Source organism: Balaenoptera borealis, assembly GCF_965194805.1.
Source record: "Balaenoptera borealis genome assembly, chromosome: 2".
Lineage (NCBI taxonomy): Eukaryota > Metazoa > Chordata > Mammalia > Artiodactyla > Balaenopteridae > Balaenoptera > Balaenoptera borealis.
Genome location: NC_138867.1, coordinates 180,484,010 through 180,497,131, shown reverse-complemented (window position 1 = coordinate 180,497,131; position 13,122 = coordinate 180,484,010). Strand labels below are relative to the sequence as shown.

At 48.3% G+C, this 13,122-nt stretch overlaps 1 protein-coding gene and 1 pseudogene across 2 annotated transcripts in view; one reads left to right on the top strand and one right to left on the bottom strand.

Moving 5' to 3' along the window:
- The first annotated feature begins 54 nt into the window (after positions 1 to 54).
- Positions 55 to 13,122, top strand: part of LOC309623630 (adenylate kinase isoenzyme 1-like) — a 17,512-nt pseudogene continuing 4,444 nt past the window's right edge. Inside the window, exons 1-3 of the transcript in view lie at positions 55 to 299; positions 1,520 to 1,718; positions 2,584 to 2,697. The product of the transcript in view is annotated as an adenylate kinase isoenzyme 1-like (transcript). The remainder of the gene's footprint in view (positions 300 to 1,519; positions 1,719 to 2,583; positions 2,698 to 13,122) is intronic.
- KHSRP (KH-type splicing regulatory protein) overlaps positions 11,271 to 13,122 on the bottom strand; it is an 18,066-nt gene continuing 16,214 nt past the window's right edge. Inside the window, exon 20 of the mRNA XM_082380615.1 lies at positions 11,271 to 11,410. Within this exon, the coding sequence (XP_082236741.1) occupies positions 11,330 to 11,410 (81 nt within the window). The 3' untranslated portion in view covers positions 11,271 to 11,329. The remainder of the gene's footprint in view (positions 11,411 to 13,122) is intronic.

Below are 13,122 nucleotides of genomic sequence, written 5' to 3'. Positions count from 1 at the left end.
CGGAAGTGAGTCAGAGGTGGCCGCGTTACCACAGCAACCGAGGCCTTCTCCTTCGCACCCAACTGCTGCGGCACTACCTGAGCCTCTTTGGGGTTCATTTCTTACCCCTAACCCCGGGGGTAACCCTATCGTCTCGCCAAATGATCGGGCCAGGGGCCCTTGGGACGTTGAACCGAGCCAGGAGGGGTCAGGGCCTAGGTGGGGATGGGGCACTATCACCCCATGGGCTGCTGGCAGGATGGGTCTGTGCAAGTCCAAGCTGCCCCAGATGGGCAGGCCCCTGAGGCCCCAGGAGAAGGGTAATATCGTGGGGGTGGCTGGCTTACTGGGGGGAAGGGAAGGAGACTGTGTAGGGCAGGAGAGTACAGGTACCCCAACCCCCCAAGTCCACCCCCCCACGCCCCTCCTCGCCAACCGTGGTAGTGACACAACTGCGCATGCTCAGGGTCAGTCATTCAACGATCCACTTTAGCGCTTGCTGTGCAGGGTTGTGGGCAGTCCATGGTGAATGTGGCAAACCAGCTCCCTGTCCTCTTGGAGATTACAGTGTGGTGGAGACAGTCTCCGAAAATGGTATCTACAACCCAGGAGGAACAGGGCTGCCACAGGGAAACAGCAGGTGGCTCTGAGGGCTCAGGGAAGAGGGAAGGTTTAAACTAGGAGTTGGCTAAGAAAAAGGGGAGGGAAGCAAGACACCAAAACTGCACCCTAAACTACAGCACTCAATAGATGTGTCTGATAGTTACGGACATTCATCTATTCCTCATCCACTACGATGTGTCAGAAACCATGCCAACTACTAGAAATATAGGGGCGAGAAAGACAGATAGACACTGTTCTCATGGAGTACAGAGTCTGGCTGGGGAGACAAACAAGAACAAGTAAACAGGCAGGGTCATTACTGATCGTGGCCATTGCTGGAGGGAATGGGATTCTGAGACTGGGAATGATGGAGTGGGAGGCTCTTTGGGCAGAGCTTAGAGAAGATCTGATGGGTGAGCTGTGTCCTGAAGGGAACTAGGGTAGGGAATTCCAGGGGCAGGGAGCGGTGTGGGGGGTGGGGAACGACAGCTGGGGGGTGATGAGTTCAAGGGACAGAATGGAGGCCACTGGGCTGGAATGCAGTAAAAGAAGGGGAGGGTGGTATGGGGTGAGATGGGAGGGATGGACAAGTCCCTGTCCCTCTCTGAGCCTCAGTTTCCTCAACTGTAAAATGGGATGATGGGGCCGTTGTGACGTTTCAAGGACATGCTGCGTGCAAAGGGCCTGGCCTGCTTGGGTTCACATCCTCATCCACACAACCCGCAGCAGCACTAATGTGTGCCGTGCCTGGATATGCCACTGGGCGTGGACCCGCACCCCCAGATGCCACCCTAGGGCAGAAGTAGTTCTGCCAGCAGACCTGTGTCCGGTGTCACCAAGTACACGCACTAAGCTGTGGACACAGTCACCTTGGTGCCTGCTCGCTGGCCCCTACAGGCACCAACCCCTCTCCCTCCTTCTTGCCTGGGCACTGCAGACATCCTCAAGTCCCCCCGATCATCTTCGTGATGGGCGGCCCAGGCTGTGGCAAAGAGACACAGTGCAAGAACATGGCGACCAAGTACGGCTTCTGCCACGTGGGGCTGCGCCAGCTGCTGTGGCAGGAGGCCCAACAAGGCACCCGGCGGGGCCAGAAAATCCATGACATCATGCTGCAGGGGCTCCTGGTGCCCACAGTGAGAGGTCCCAGGCGCAGGGGCAGAGGGATGAAGAGCGTACATCAGGAGGAGCTTGCCGGGAAGGCCCTGTGGGAGCCAAGGGGCCTCAAAGTCTGGGGCCACTGGCTGCTGCTTTGCTGCCCTGAGCCTCTGTGTCCTCAACTGTAAAATGGGAGAGCAGCTGGACCCCCGGCAGAAGGCTGGGGTGCGGGTCAGGTGACGTCATTCCTATAAAGCACTTGGCAGAGTTCCTGGCCCTTAAGAAACGCTCAGTAAACTTAGCTAGTATTTATTCCCTTTGTGACCCCGGGGCTGTATGTCAGTGGCCCCTTCTGCCCCCGATTCCTCACTGTAAGATGGAAGTCACCCCAGTTGCTCCGATAGTGATGAGCAAACGAGCCCAGCAAGCCTGGCGCGTGGCAGACACCCGCCCAGAGGACCGTGGCCGAGCCCCGTTCTCAGAAGTGCTTCCAGGACTCCCCTGGTGGCGCAGTGGTTAAGAATCCGCCTGCCAATGCAGGGGACACAGGTTCGAGCCCTGGTCCGGGAAGATCCCACATGCCGCGGAGCAACTAAGCCCGTGCGCCACAACTACTGAGCCTGTGCTCAAGGGCCCATGAGCCACAGCTACTGAAGCCCGTGCACCTAGGGCCCGTGCTCTGCAACAAGAGAAGCCACCGCAATGAGAAGCCCATGCACCGCAATGAAGACCCAGCACAGCCAAAAATAAATAAATAAATAAATAAAATTAAAAAAAAAAAAAAAAAGTGCTTCCAGAGACACCAGCAGTGGGTGTTCCCCCGAATACACCAGAACTTGCCAAGGTGACCTCGCAGGTGAGGGGCCCCTGGGCACCGAATGCAGCCTCCTCTTCCCTCCCCAGGGTGTCATCCTTGATATGATCAGCGACCACATGCTGTCCTGGCCGGACAGCCGGGGCTTCCTCATTGACGGCTTCCCCCGGGAGCTGAGGCAAGCCAAGGAGTTTGAGCACATTGTGAGTGACCCCAACGCCTGCGAGGGTGCGAAGCCGGGTCCCCTCCCCACCTTGGATGGAGATCTGAAGGGGCAAGACCCTGGGGGAGAGGAGTTGTTGACAGGGAAATGGAGTTTTGCGTTATCTAGGGGACAGTGAGGAGATTGTTGGAAGCATCTAGAACCCGGGTGAAGGGCTGGTGAACTCTCCGAGGGTGGGGACAAAGTCATTTTGTTTGGTTTGGGTTTGGTTTTTTTGGCTGCACCGCGCAGCATGCGGGATCTTAGTTCCCCAACCAGGGATCGAACCTGTGCCCCCTGCAGTGGAAGGGCAGAGTCCTAACCACTGGACGGCCAGGGAAGTCGTGGACAAAGTCATTTTAACATCTCCCCGCACAGTCCCTGGCACCCAGTAAACAAACTATTTGCCCACTGAGTGGCGGGTAGATTTAGCATCATTTCTGGGCTATAAAGATGAAATGTAACTCTCCGCTCATCTATTTATTTAACCTCCTGTGCCCGAAATAGTTCTTGAGGACAAGCTAAGTCCTCTGGACTTCACCAGACACATGGGGTCCCTGGTCTTAGGATGCAGCAGACAGGGACCAGCAACACGTTCCGTGCAAAACAAAACACATTTCTGGTAGCGGTAAGTGCAGCGAAGAACAGAACACAGAATGGCATCTGGAGAGGTGCGAGTGGGCTACTGCAGTTTGGGGGGTCCAGAGGGGGACCCCTGTGCAGAGCTCAGCGGTGAAGGAGGAGCCAGCCAGACGCGCAACACCGACATCATGAAAAGTCATCCATCCGGACACCTGAGTAGGAAGAGAGAAACTGCGGCAGGCTGGGGGCCTCCGGGCTTTCCTGGGACTTGCTGGACGCCAGTAGAAACACATGCAGGCACAGGGAGGGAATCAGACAAAGGTCGTGGCGTAAGGGGGTGCCGACAGGGGCTGGGAGGGGCCCTCGGTGGGGCCCCACCCTCTGTGCGCACCTCCACTAAAGCAATTCTGTCCGGCTCCCTGGGATGAAGGTAAAGGGCAAATATTGGGCTCCCTCTCCTGGTCTGGGAGCCCGGAGGGCAAAGGCCAGGATAATGAATGGCCCAGCGCCAGCCCAGCGCCTGGCCTAAAGTAGGCACCCGGTCACCCATGCCAGCTGGATGGGCTCCACAAGTGGCCGCAAAGCATCAGGGCAGAGGCTACAAACTCCCGGCCCTCGGGCCCCATGGGATCCACCGATATGTTCAGTTTGGACTCTTCAGCGTTTGACACTTTTTTTGTTTTAAATTAGTGGCCAACCTTCAAAAATCCAGAGATGCCACATCAAAACTCCCAGCTTCTGTTGAAAAACATCTGACTTGGCAACACAGGGGCCTGCACATCCCCATGGCAACAGCAGTGTGAACTCCTCCAGAGCTTTTTACCAGCCCAGAGCTGATCTCGACCCTCTGCACAGATGAGCCCTGATCTTCTGGAACGTTCCAGGCGCCCGCACAGTCAGCACCCTGCTTTTTTTCACTGAGGGATCGGGGAGCTTGCCCGGGTCACACCATTTAGGTGGCCAAGGCAGGACAGAGGCCACGATTTTCACCACGTGGATGGGATGTGCCCTCTGTGCCCCCCGCCATCCCCCCTACACCCACCCGCTCCCTCTCCTTCACAGAGGCCCATTTAGGACCCTGCTTGCATGGTAGCTTCACACTAAGAGGAACAGGAGACATGCTTTTCTTTGGTACCTGTGTGGCTCTCAGAAGTGAGAAAATGAAGATAAATGGGGCTCTGGCTTAAAAGAGTGTTTTTTGTTTTTTTTGGCCACGCTGTGCAGCTTATGGGATCTTAGTTCCCCAACCAGGGATCGAACCCGGGCCCTCAGCAGTAAAAGCGCAGTCTTAACCACTGGACCTCCAGGGAAGTCCCACATGATCATGGTTTGGCCGCACTTATCGGTGCCGAAACGTCTTGTCAAGATTGCCGATTATGTGTTCTGAAGCCCATCCCGAATCCCATTATGAGCGTTTCCTCACCCAACAGCATCTCAGATGATTAATGTGAATCCCTTGAGACTATCTGATGCCCCATCCACATCTGCATTTCCCCCACAGCTGAAAAATGTCTCTTTGATTCCCAGCTGGTCAGATTTATGAGTAAAACGAGGTCCTCACCAGGCGTCTCCTAATCCAAGGCGGACAGTCCTCCCTCCCTGCTTCCCTCCTGCCCTTGACTCGTTGAAGACTCTGGGTCATTTGTCTTGTACAAAATCTCATCCTTGGGATTGTCCCATGTGCATTATTTGTCTCCTTCCATTCCTCATTGGCTCTGTACACTGAAAGTTAACTACAGGAGTTCTTACAATAGATTCAGGTTCCATCCGTTTTGTGCTTTTTTAAAAAAAATTTTATTTATTTTTTATACAGCAGGTTCTTATTAGTTATCTATTTTATACATATTAGTGTATATATGTCAATCCCATGTGCTTTTCTTTTTAATCCATGAATATTCTAGTATATATTTCCTAAAAGATAAAGACTTTTGTAAAATTGTATCATGCTTCTGTTATTACACCTTAATATCCTTTGTGTCATCAAATAACCAATCATTATGCAAATTCCCGTGAACACCTCAAAATCTTTTTCTTTTCACATCTTGTTTTATTCGGGATTTAAGTAAGGTTGGCCCACTGCGATTGGTCGCCTTGTCTCTGTCCTTTTCATCTACAGGTAGACCTCAGTTTGATGCACTTTGCTTTATTACATTTTTCACAGATCGAAGGTCTGTGGCAACCCTGCGTTGGGCAAGTCTATCGGCACCATTTTCACAACAACTTTTGCTCACCTCGTATCTCTGTGTCACGTTTTGGTAATTCTCACAATATTTCAAGCTTTTTCATTATGATTATATTTGTTATGATGAGCTGTGGTCAGTGATCTTTGATATTACTATTGTAATTGCTTTGGGGAGCCGTGAACTGCACCCATATAAGACGGCAAACTTAATCAATGAACGTTGTGTGTGTTCTGACTCCTCCACCGACCGGCCGTCCCCCCATCTCTCTCCCTCTCCTCTGGCCTCCCTATTCCCTGAGACACAACAGTATTGAAATCAGATCGGTTAGTAACCTTACAATGGCCTCCAAGTGTTCAAGTGAAGGGAAGAGTTGTATGTCCTTTACTTTAAATCAAAAGCTAGAAATGATGAAGCATAGTGAGGAAGGCACGTCAAAGGCTGAGATAAGCTGAAAGCTGGGCCTCTCGTGCCAGTTAGCCAAGTTGTGAATGCAAAGGACAAGTCCTTGAAGGAGATTAAGAATGCTACTCCAGTGAATACGTGAATGATACGAAGGTGAAACAGCCTCATTGCTAATATGGAGGAAGTTTTCGTGGTCTGGATAGAAGATCAAACCAGCCAGAACATTCCGTTAAGTCAAAGCCTCATCCAGCGCAAGGCCCTAACCCTCTTCAATTCTTTGAAGGCTGAGAGAGGTGAGGAAGCTGTAGAAGAAAAGTGTGAGGCCAGCCGAGGTGGGTTCATGAGGATGAAGGAAAGAAGCCATCTCTATAACAGGAAGGTACAAGGCGAAGCAGCAAGTGCTGATGTAGAAGCTGCATCAAGTTCTCCAGAAGATCTAGTTAAGATCATTCAGGAAGGTGGCTACACTAAACAGATTGTCAATGTAGATGAAACAGCCTTCTATTTTTTTTTTTGCCATGCTGCGTGGCATGCGGAATCTTAGTTCCCTGACCGGGGATGGAACCCGTGCCCACTGCAGTGGAAGCACGGAGTCCTAACCACTGTACTGCCAGGGAATTCCCATCAGCCTTCTATGACTGGAAGAAGTTGACATCTAGGACTTTCATAGCCAGAGAGAAGAAGTCAATGCCTGGCTTCCAAGCTTCAAAGGTCAGGCTGGCTCTCTTGTTAGGGGCTAATGCAGCTGGTGACTTTCAGTTGAAGCCAATGCTCATTTACCATTCCCCAAATCCTAGGGCCCTTCGGAATTATGCTCAATCTACTCTACCTGTGCTCTGTAAATGGAACAACAAAGCCAGATGACAGCACATCTGTTGACAACACGGTTTACTGAGTATTTTAAGCCCACTGTTGAGACCTACTGCTTGGAAAAAAAGGTTCCTTTCAAAATATTACTGCTCATTGACAATACACCTCGTCACCCAAGAGCTCTGATGGCGATGGACAAGGAGATTCCTGTTGTTTCCATGCCTGCTAACACAACATCCATTTTGCAGCCCATGGATCAAGGCATCATTTCAACTTTCAAGTCTCATTCTTTAAGAAATACATTTTGTAAGGCTATAGCTGCCATAGATAGTGATTCCTCTGATGGATCTGGGCAAAGTCAATTGGAAACCTTCTGGAAAGGATTCACCATTCTAGATGCCATTAAGAACATTCATGAGGACTTCCCTGGTGGTCCAGTGGTTAAGACTCTGCACTTCCACTGCAGGGGGCATGGGTTCGATCCCCGGTTGGGGAAGTTCCACATACCTCAAGACACAGCCAAAAAAAAAAAAGAAAAGAAAAGAAAATTCATGATTTGTGGGACGAGGTCAAATATCAACACTAACAGGAATTTGGGAGAAGTTGATTCCAACCCTCATGGATGACTTTGAGGGGTTCAAAACTTCAGTGGAGGAAGTCACTGCAGATGCTGTGGAAATAGCAAGAGAACTAGAATTGGAAGTGGAGCCTGAAGATGGGACAACTGCTGAAATCTCAGGATAAAACTTTCACAGATGGGGAGTTGCTTCTCATGGATGAGCAAAGAGAGTGGTTTCTGGAGATGGAAGCTACCCCTGGTGTAGACACTGTGATGATGACTGTTGAAATGACAACAAAGGATTTAGGATATGACAGAAACTTAGTTGATAAAGCAGCGGCAGGGTTTGAGAGGACTAACTTCAGTTTTGAAAGAAGTTCTGCTGCGGGTAAAATGCTGTCAAATAGCACAGCACGCTACAGAGAAATCGTTCATAAAAGGAAGAGTCAATTGATGCAGCAAAGTTCACTGTTGTCTTATTTTAAGAAATCGCGGCAGCCACCCCAGCCTTCAGCAACCGTCACCCTGATCACTCAGCAGCCATAGAGGCCAGACCCTCCACCAGCAAAAAGATTACGGCTCGCTGAAGGCGCAGATGATGATTAGCATTTTTTAGCAAGAATGTATTTTTAAATGAAGGTATGTACACGTTTAAAAGACATAATGCTATGGCACACCTAACAGACTACAGCGTAGCGTAAACGTGCTTTATACTCCTTCCATCTCTCTTTTTATTTTTTGAAACTTATTTTCAAAAATATTTATTTAGGGCTTCCCTGGTGGCGCAGTGGTTGAGAATCTGCCTGCCAATGCAGAGGACACAGGTTTGAGCCCTGGTCTGGGAAGATCCCACATGCCGCGGAGCAACTAGGCCCATGAGCCACAACTACTGAGCCTGTGCGTCTGGAGCCTGTGCTCCGCAACAAGAGAGGCCGCGATAGTGAGAGGCCCGCGCACCGCGATGAAGAGTGGCCCCCGCTTGCCGCAATTAGAGAAAGCCCTCGCACAGAAACAAAGACCCAACACAGCCATAAATAAATAAATAATTATTTATTAATAGACTACAGTGTAGAGTAAACGTGCTTTATGCTCCTTCCATCTCTGTCTCTTTTCATTTATTTTTAAAACCTATTTTCAAAAATAAATTTTGTTTGTTTGGCTGTGCCAGGTCTTAGCTGCAGCATGCAGGATCTTTTTCTTTAGTTGTGGCATGCGTGCAGGATCTAGTTCCCTGACCAGGGATGGAACCCGGGTCCCCTGCAATGGGAGCGTGGAGTCTTAACTGCTGGACCACCAGGGAAGTCCCCTGTCTGTTTTTATTTATTGAAGAAACCTAGTCTTCGGTTCTCTTTATTTCGCACAGCAAGGATTTTGCTGATTGCAGAGTGTTTTGTTTTTTGTTTTTTTATCATGCTCCCCTCTCCTCTATGTGTCCTGTGAATTGGTAGTGTGTCTAGAGTCTGGCTCGGGACTTAGATTCCATTTTTTCAAGTGCACTTCATAGGTGGTGATGGGAACTCCTATCGGATAGCACACAATGTTTAGTTGTCTCTTTGCCATAGTTGTTGTTGTTGTTTTTTTCCCATGTGTTTCAATGTGTTATTTAAGAGGACCCAGGTCTTTGAATGTTCACCAGGGCCCAGGCAGTGAACTTGGGAAAGTGGGGAAAACAGAATTCGTGTTGTGCTTGTACTTTTTCTGTCCAATTTGGTGTGAATTTGGTGTAGAGCACTGTGGTTCAATACCTTTTCTGTACTGCGTCATTCAGGAGGCTCCTTCATGCCCGGTTGCCCTGCTCTTAGTAAGTGATCTGTTATGGGCTGAACTGTGTCCCCCCCCAAATCCATATGTTGAGGCCCTAACTCCCAGGACCTCAGAATGTGACTGGATTTGGAGATGGGTCTTTAAAGAGGTGATTACATTAAAAGGTCCTCAAGATCAGTCCTAACCCAATACGACTGGTGTCCTTATAAGAAGAGGAGATTCGGACACAGACAAAGGAGTGACTGTGTGAGGACACAGGGAGAAAACGGCCATCTGCAAGACAAGGAGAGGCCGCCGGAGGAATCCACCCTGCCAGCACCTCCATCTCAGATGTCCAGCCTCCAAGACTGTGAGGACATGGAATTTCTGTGGTTGGAGTCACCTGGTCTCTGGTACTTGGTGTGGCAGCCCTCGCAAACTGATACAGGGTCAGCTAGGGGCTGCGGTAAAATGCCCCGTCGGCCTCTTATCTTACAGTTTCATTCGTTGTTGGCATCAATTACTTCATATTCTGAGTATTCTGAATCAATTCCAAAGCTGTACGTTTCTCTTTTAGTCATTTTTCCCCCACATCAATTAGCTGGAATTCTTCCCTAAAGAAGAAATGTCCTTCCTCAACCAGGGCTGTTTGGTTATCCTGAAATATAGTTCCTACCAGACAGGTGGGATACATGCTTATCTTCTCCCCTACCAGGGCCCATTTTCAGACTGAGGTTGGGTGTACTACTCGCCTCCGATGGTGATCGTGAGGTTCGTTATTTGGTCTTCCTTCGTTTTGTTCTCTCTCTCTCATCCTTACCAACTCAAGCATCTTTGTGTATTTAAAGTGCTTCAATTAGTCTTTTTTAAAAAAATTTTATTGAAGTATAGCTGATTTACAATGTTGTGTTAGTTTCAGGTGTACAGCAAAGTGATTCAGTTATACCCATACATATATTCTTTTTTTTTCAGATTTTTTTCTCATATAGGTTGTTACAGAATATTGAGTAGAGCTCCCTGTGCTACACAGTAGGTCCTTGTTGGTTATCCATCTTATATATAGTAGTGTGTGTATGTTCATCCCAAGCTCCTGATTTATCCCTCCCTGCCACGTTTCCCCTTTGGTAACCATAAGTTTGTTTTCGATATCTGTAAGTCTGTTTCTGTTTTGTAAGTAAGTTCATTTCTGTCATTTTAAAAAAATTAGATTCCACATATGAGTGGTATCATATGATATTTGTCTTTCTCTGTCTGACTTACTTCACTTAGTATGACAATCTCTAGGTCCATCCATGTTGCTGCAAATGGCATTATTTTGTTCTTTTTTATGGCTGAGTAATAGTCTATTGTATATATATGTACCACATTTTATTCCTCTGTTGATGGACACTTAGGTTGCTTCCATGTCTTGGTTGCTATGTAATAGTCCTGCTATGAACATTGGGGTGCATGTATCTTTTCAAATTATGGTTTTCTCCAGATATATGCCCAGGAGTGGGATTGCTAGATCATATGGTAACTCTATTTTTAGTTTTTTAAGGAACCTCCATACTGTTTTCCATACCGGCTACACCAATTTACATTCCCACCAATGGTGTAGGAGGGTTCATTTTTCTCCATACCTTCTCTAGTATTTATTGTTTGTAGTCTTTTTGATGATGGCCATAATCAGTCTTCCTTTTTTGTAATCGATTTTCTTTCTTCCTTCCTTCCTTCCTTCCTCTCTCTCTCTCTCTCTCTCCCTCCCTCCCTCCCTCCCTCCTTCCCTCCCTCTCTCTCTCCCTCCCTCCCTCCCTCCCTCTCTCTCTCTCTCTTCTTTCTTTCTTTCTTTCTGGCTGTGTTGGGTCTTCGTTGCTGCACCAGGGCTTTCTCTAGTTGCGGTGAGCGGGGGATACTCTTCGTTGCAGTACATGGGCTTCTCATTTCGGTGGCTTCTCTTGTTGTGGAGCATGGGCTCTAGACACGTGGGCTTCAGTAGTTGTGGCACGCGGGCTCAAAAGTTGTGGCTCACGGGCTCTAGAGCGCAGGCTCAGTAGTTGTGGTGCATGGGTTTAGTTGCTCCGCGGCATGTGGGATCTTCCCGGACCAGGGCTCAAACCCGTGTCCTCTGCATTGGCAGGCAGATTCTTAACCACTGTGCCACCCGGGAAGCCCCAGTCTTCTTTTTTGCTGTTGCTCAAGCTGTCCCATCTTTGGCCAAAAGCAGCCCTCTCACATTGCATAGCGTTCTCTGGACACAGCTCCATTTCACACTCATCCTCTTGCTTTCTTTCTGCACAAGACTTCACACCCGCCCCCCCTTCACATTTCCGGTCCAGCTCTGGAATTGGCCATTTCTCCATGAAGGCCCTTTTTCAGTGGTGTCCCATCTGGGTGCCAGGGGTACTCATTGCTACCGGCTGGTCATCGTTTCCAGGCCTTTCCAGTGGACAGAGCTAGGAAACACAGACATTTGAAAGGAAAAAGAAATCACAAGTTCTACTGTTATTTCCAGCTCACACTTAATGTCACAGTGTTTTACTTCTCTTTTCTCTTTTCCCTAAAAAATCTGGTTCCTAAAACCACTGACACTGTCATTTGCATTATTCCATTAGATGCAAAATAGTTTCCAAATAACATACCGATTTTAACTACTGAGCATAAAACTACCAAAGGAAGTTTAAGATTTGTTTGCAGCTCTGGTTTTCCTTTACAATAGGTCTCACTGTGGACATACCACAAAAACACTGGGTCCCCTGAGATAATTATTTTCTGTGTGTAGTTGCGGCGTGACATTGACATATGGGTTCGTTCATTTCACCTTGGCTTTCGATGTTTAGGGATTTTTTTTTAATTAATTAATTTATTTTGGCTATGTTGGGTCTTCGTTGCTGCACGTGGCCTTTCTCTAGTAGTGGCGAGCGGGGGGCTACTCTTCGTTGTGGTGCATGTGCTTCTCATTGCGGTGGCTTCTCTTGTTGCAGAGCACGGGCTCTACGTGTGTGGGCTTCAGGAGTTGTAGCACGCAGGCTCAGTAGTTGTGGCGCGCAGGTTTAGTTGCTCTGCGACATGTGGGATCTTCCTGGAGCAGGGATCGAACCCATGTACCCTGCATTGGCAGGTGAATTCTTAAACAATGCACCACCAGGGAAGTCCCAGGGATTGCTTTTTTAAATTAAAAATTTGAATTTGCACCACATGTAATGATTCCAAAGTCAAAGTCACATAAAAAGGTAGATCCACCCCCACCCCAAACTGTGCCCTCCTTTCCCTGTAGTCAACCGTTTTCATTGATTTTTGGATTGTCCTTCTTTTTGCAAATATAAACCATGTGTGCGCTTGTGTGTGTCCCTCTGCACACAGAAAGTAGCATTCCACATGTAGCAGGCTTCCTTTTTTTAACATTCAGATATACCCTGAAGATGTCATATCAGTGTCAAGAAGTCCTCCTCTTCCTTGCCCCATTTTACAACCAGAATTCCGCTGTGTGGCAGCACCACTGTTTATTCCTCTGACAGCCCACAGACAGCAGGCCGCTCGCGATCTTTTCCCACTACCAACGATGCCCCACTCAATCACCTTCGTGTGGCGTTTCGTATTTTTGCTAGCATCTTTAGGATGGGTTCTCAGGAGTGGAATTGCGGGGTTAAAGAGAAATGTGTCGATGATTTTGATTGATGGCATCACTCTCCTTTTTGTTCCGCATTGCCACCAGCCATTTGTCAACCTGCTTAGGTGTGAAATGGTATTTTGGTGGTTTTAAATGGGCATTTCTCTTATGGTGAATGAGGCTGGGCATCTTTTCCAAAGTTCTAGGGCCATTTTCACTTCTTCTTCGGTGCACTCTTTACATCTTTTGCTCACTTTTTTTTCCCCCCCCAGTGGATTGTTGGTCTTTTTCTTCTTGATTTTTAGGAACTCTTTGTATATTAGCTGTTTGTGATATGGTTTGCAAATTTTCCCCCCAGTCCAGTTTGTCAATTATTTTTTGACTTTTGATTTATTGCACTTTTTTTTTTTGCCACGTGGCACAGCTTGTGAGATCTTAGTTCTCTGACCAGGGATTTAACCCAGGGCTATGGCAGTGAAAGCTCTGAGTCCTAACAACTGGACTGCCAGGGAACTCCCTATTGTGCCTCTTTGACATGCAGAAGTTATTTTAAAAACT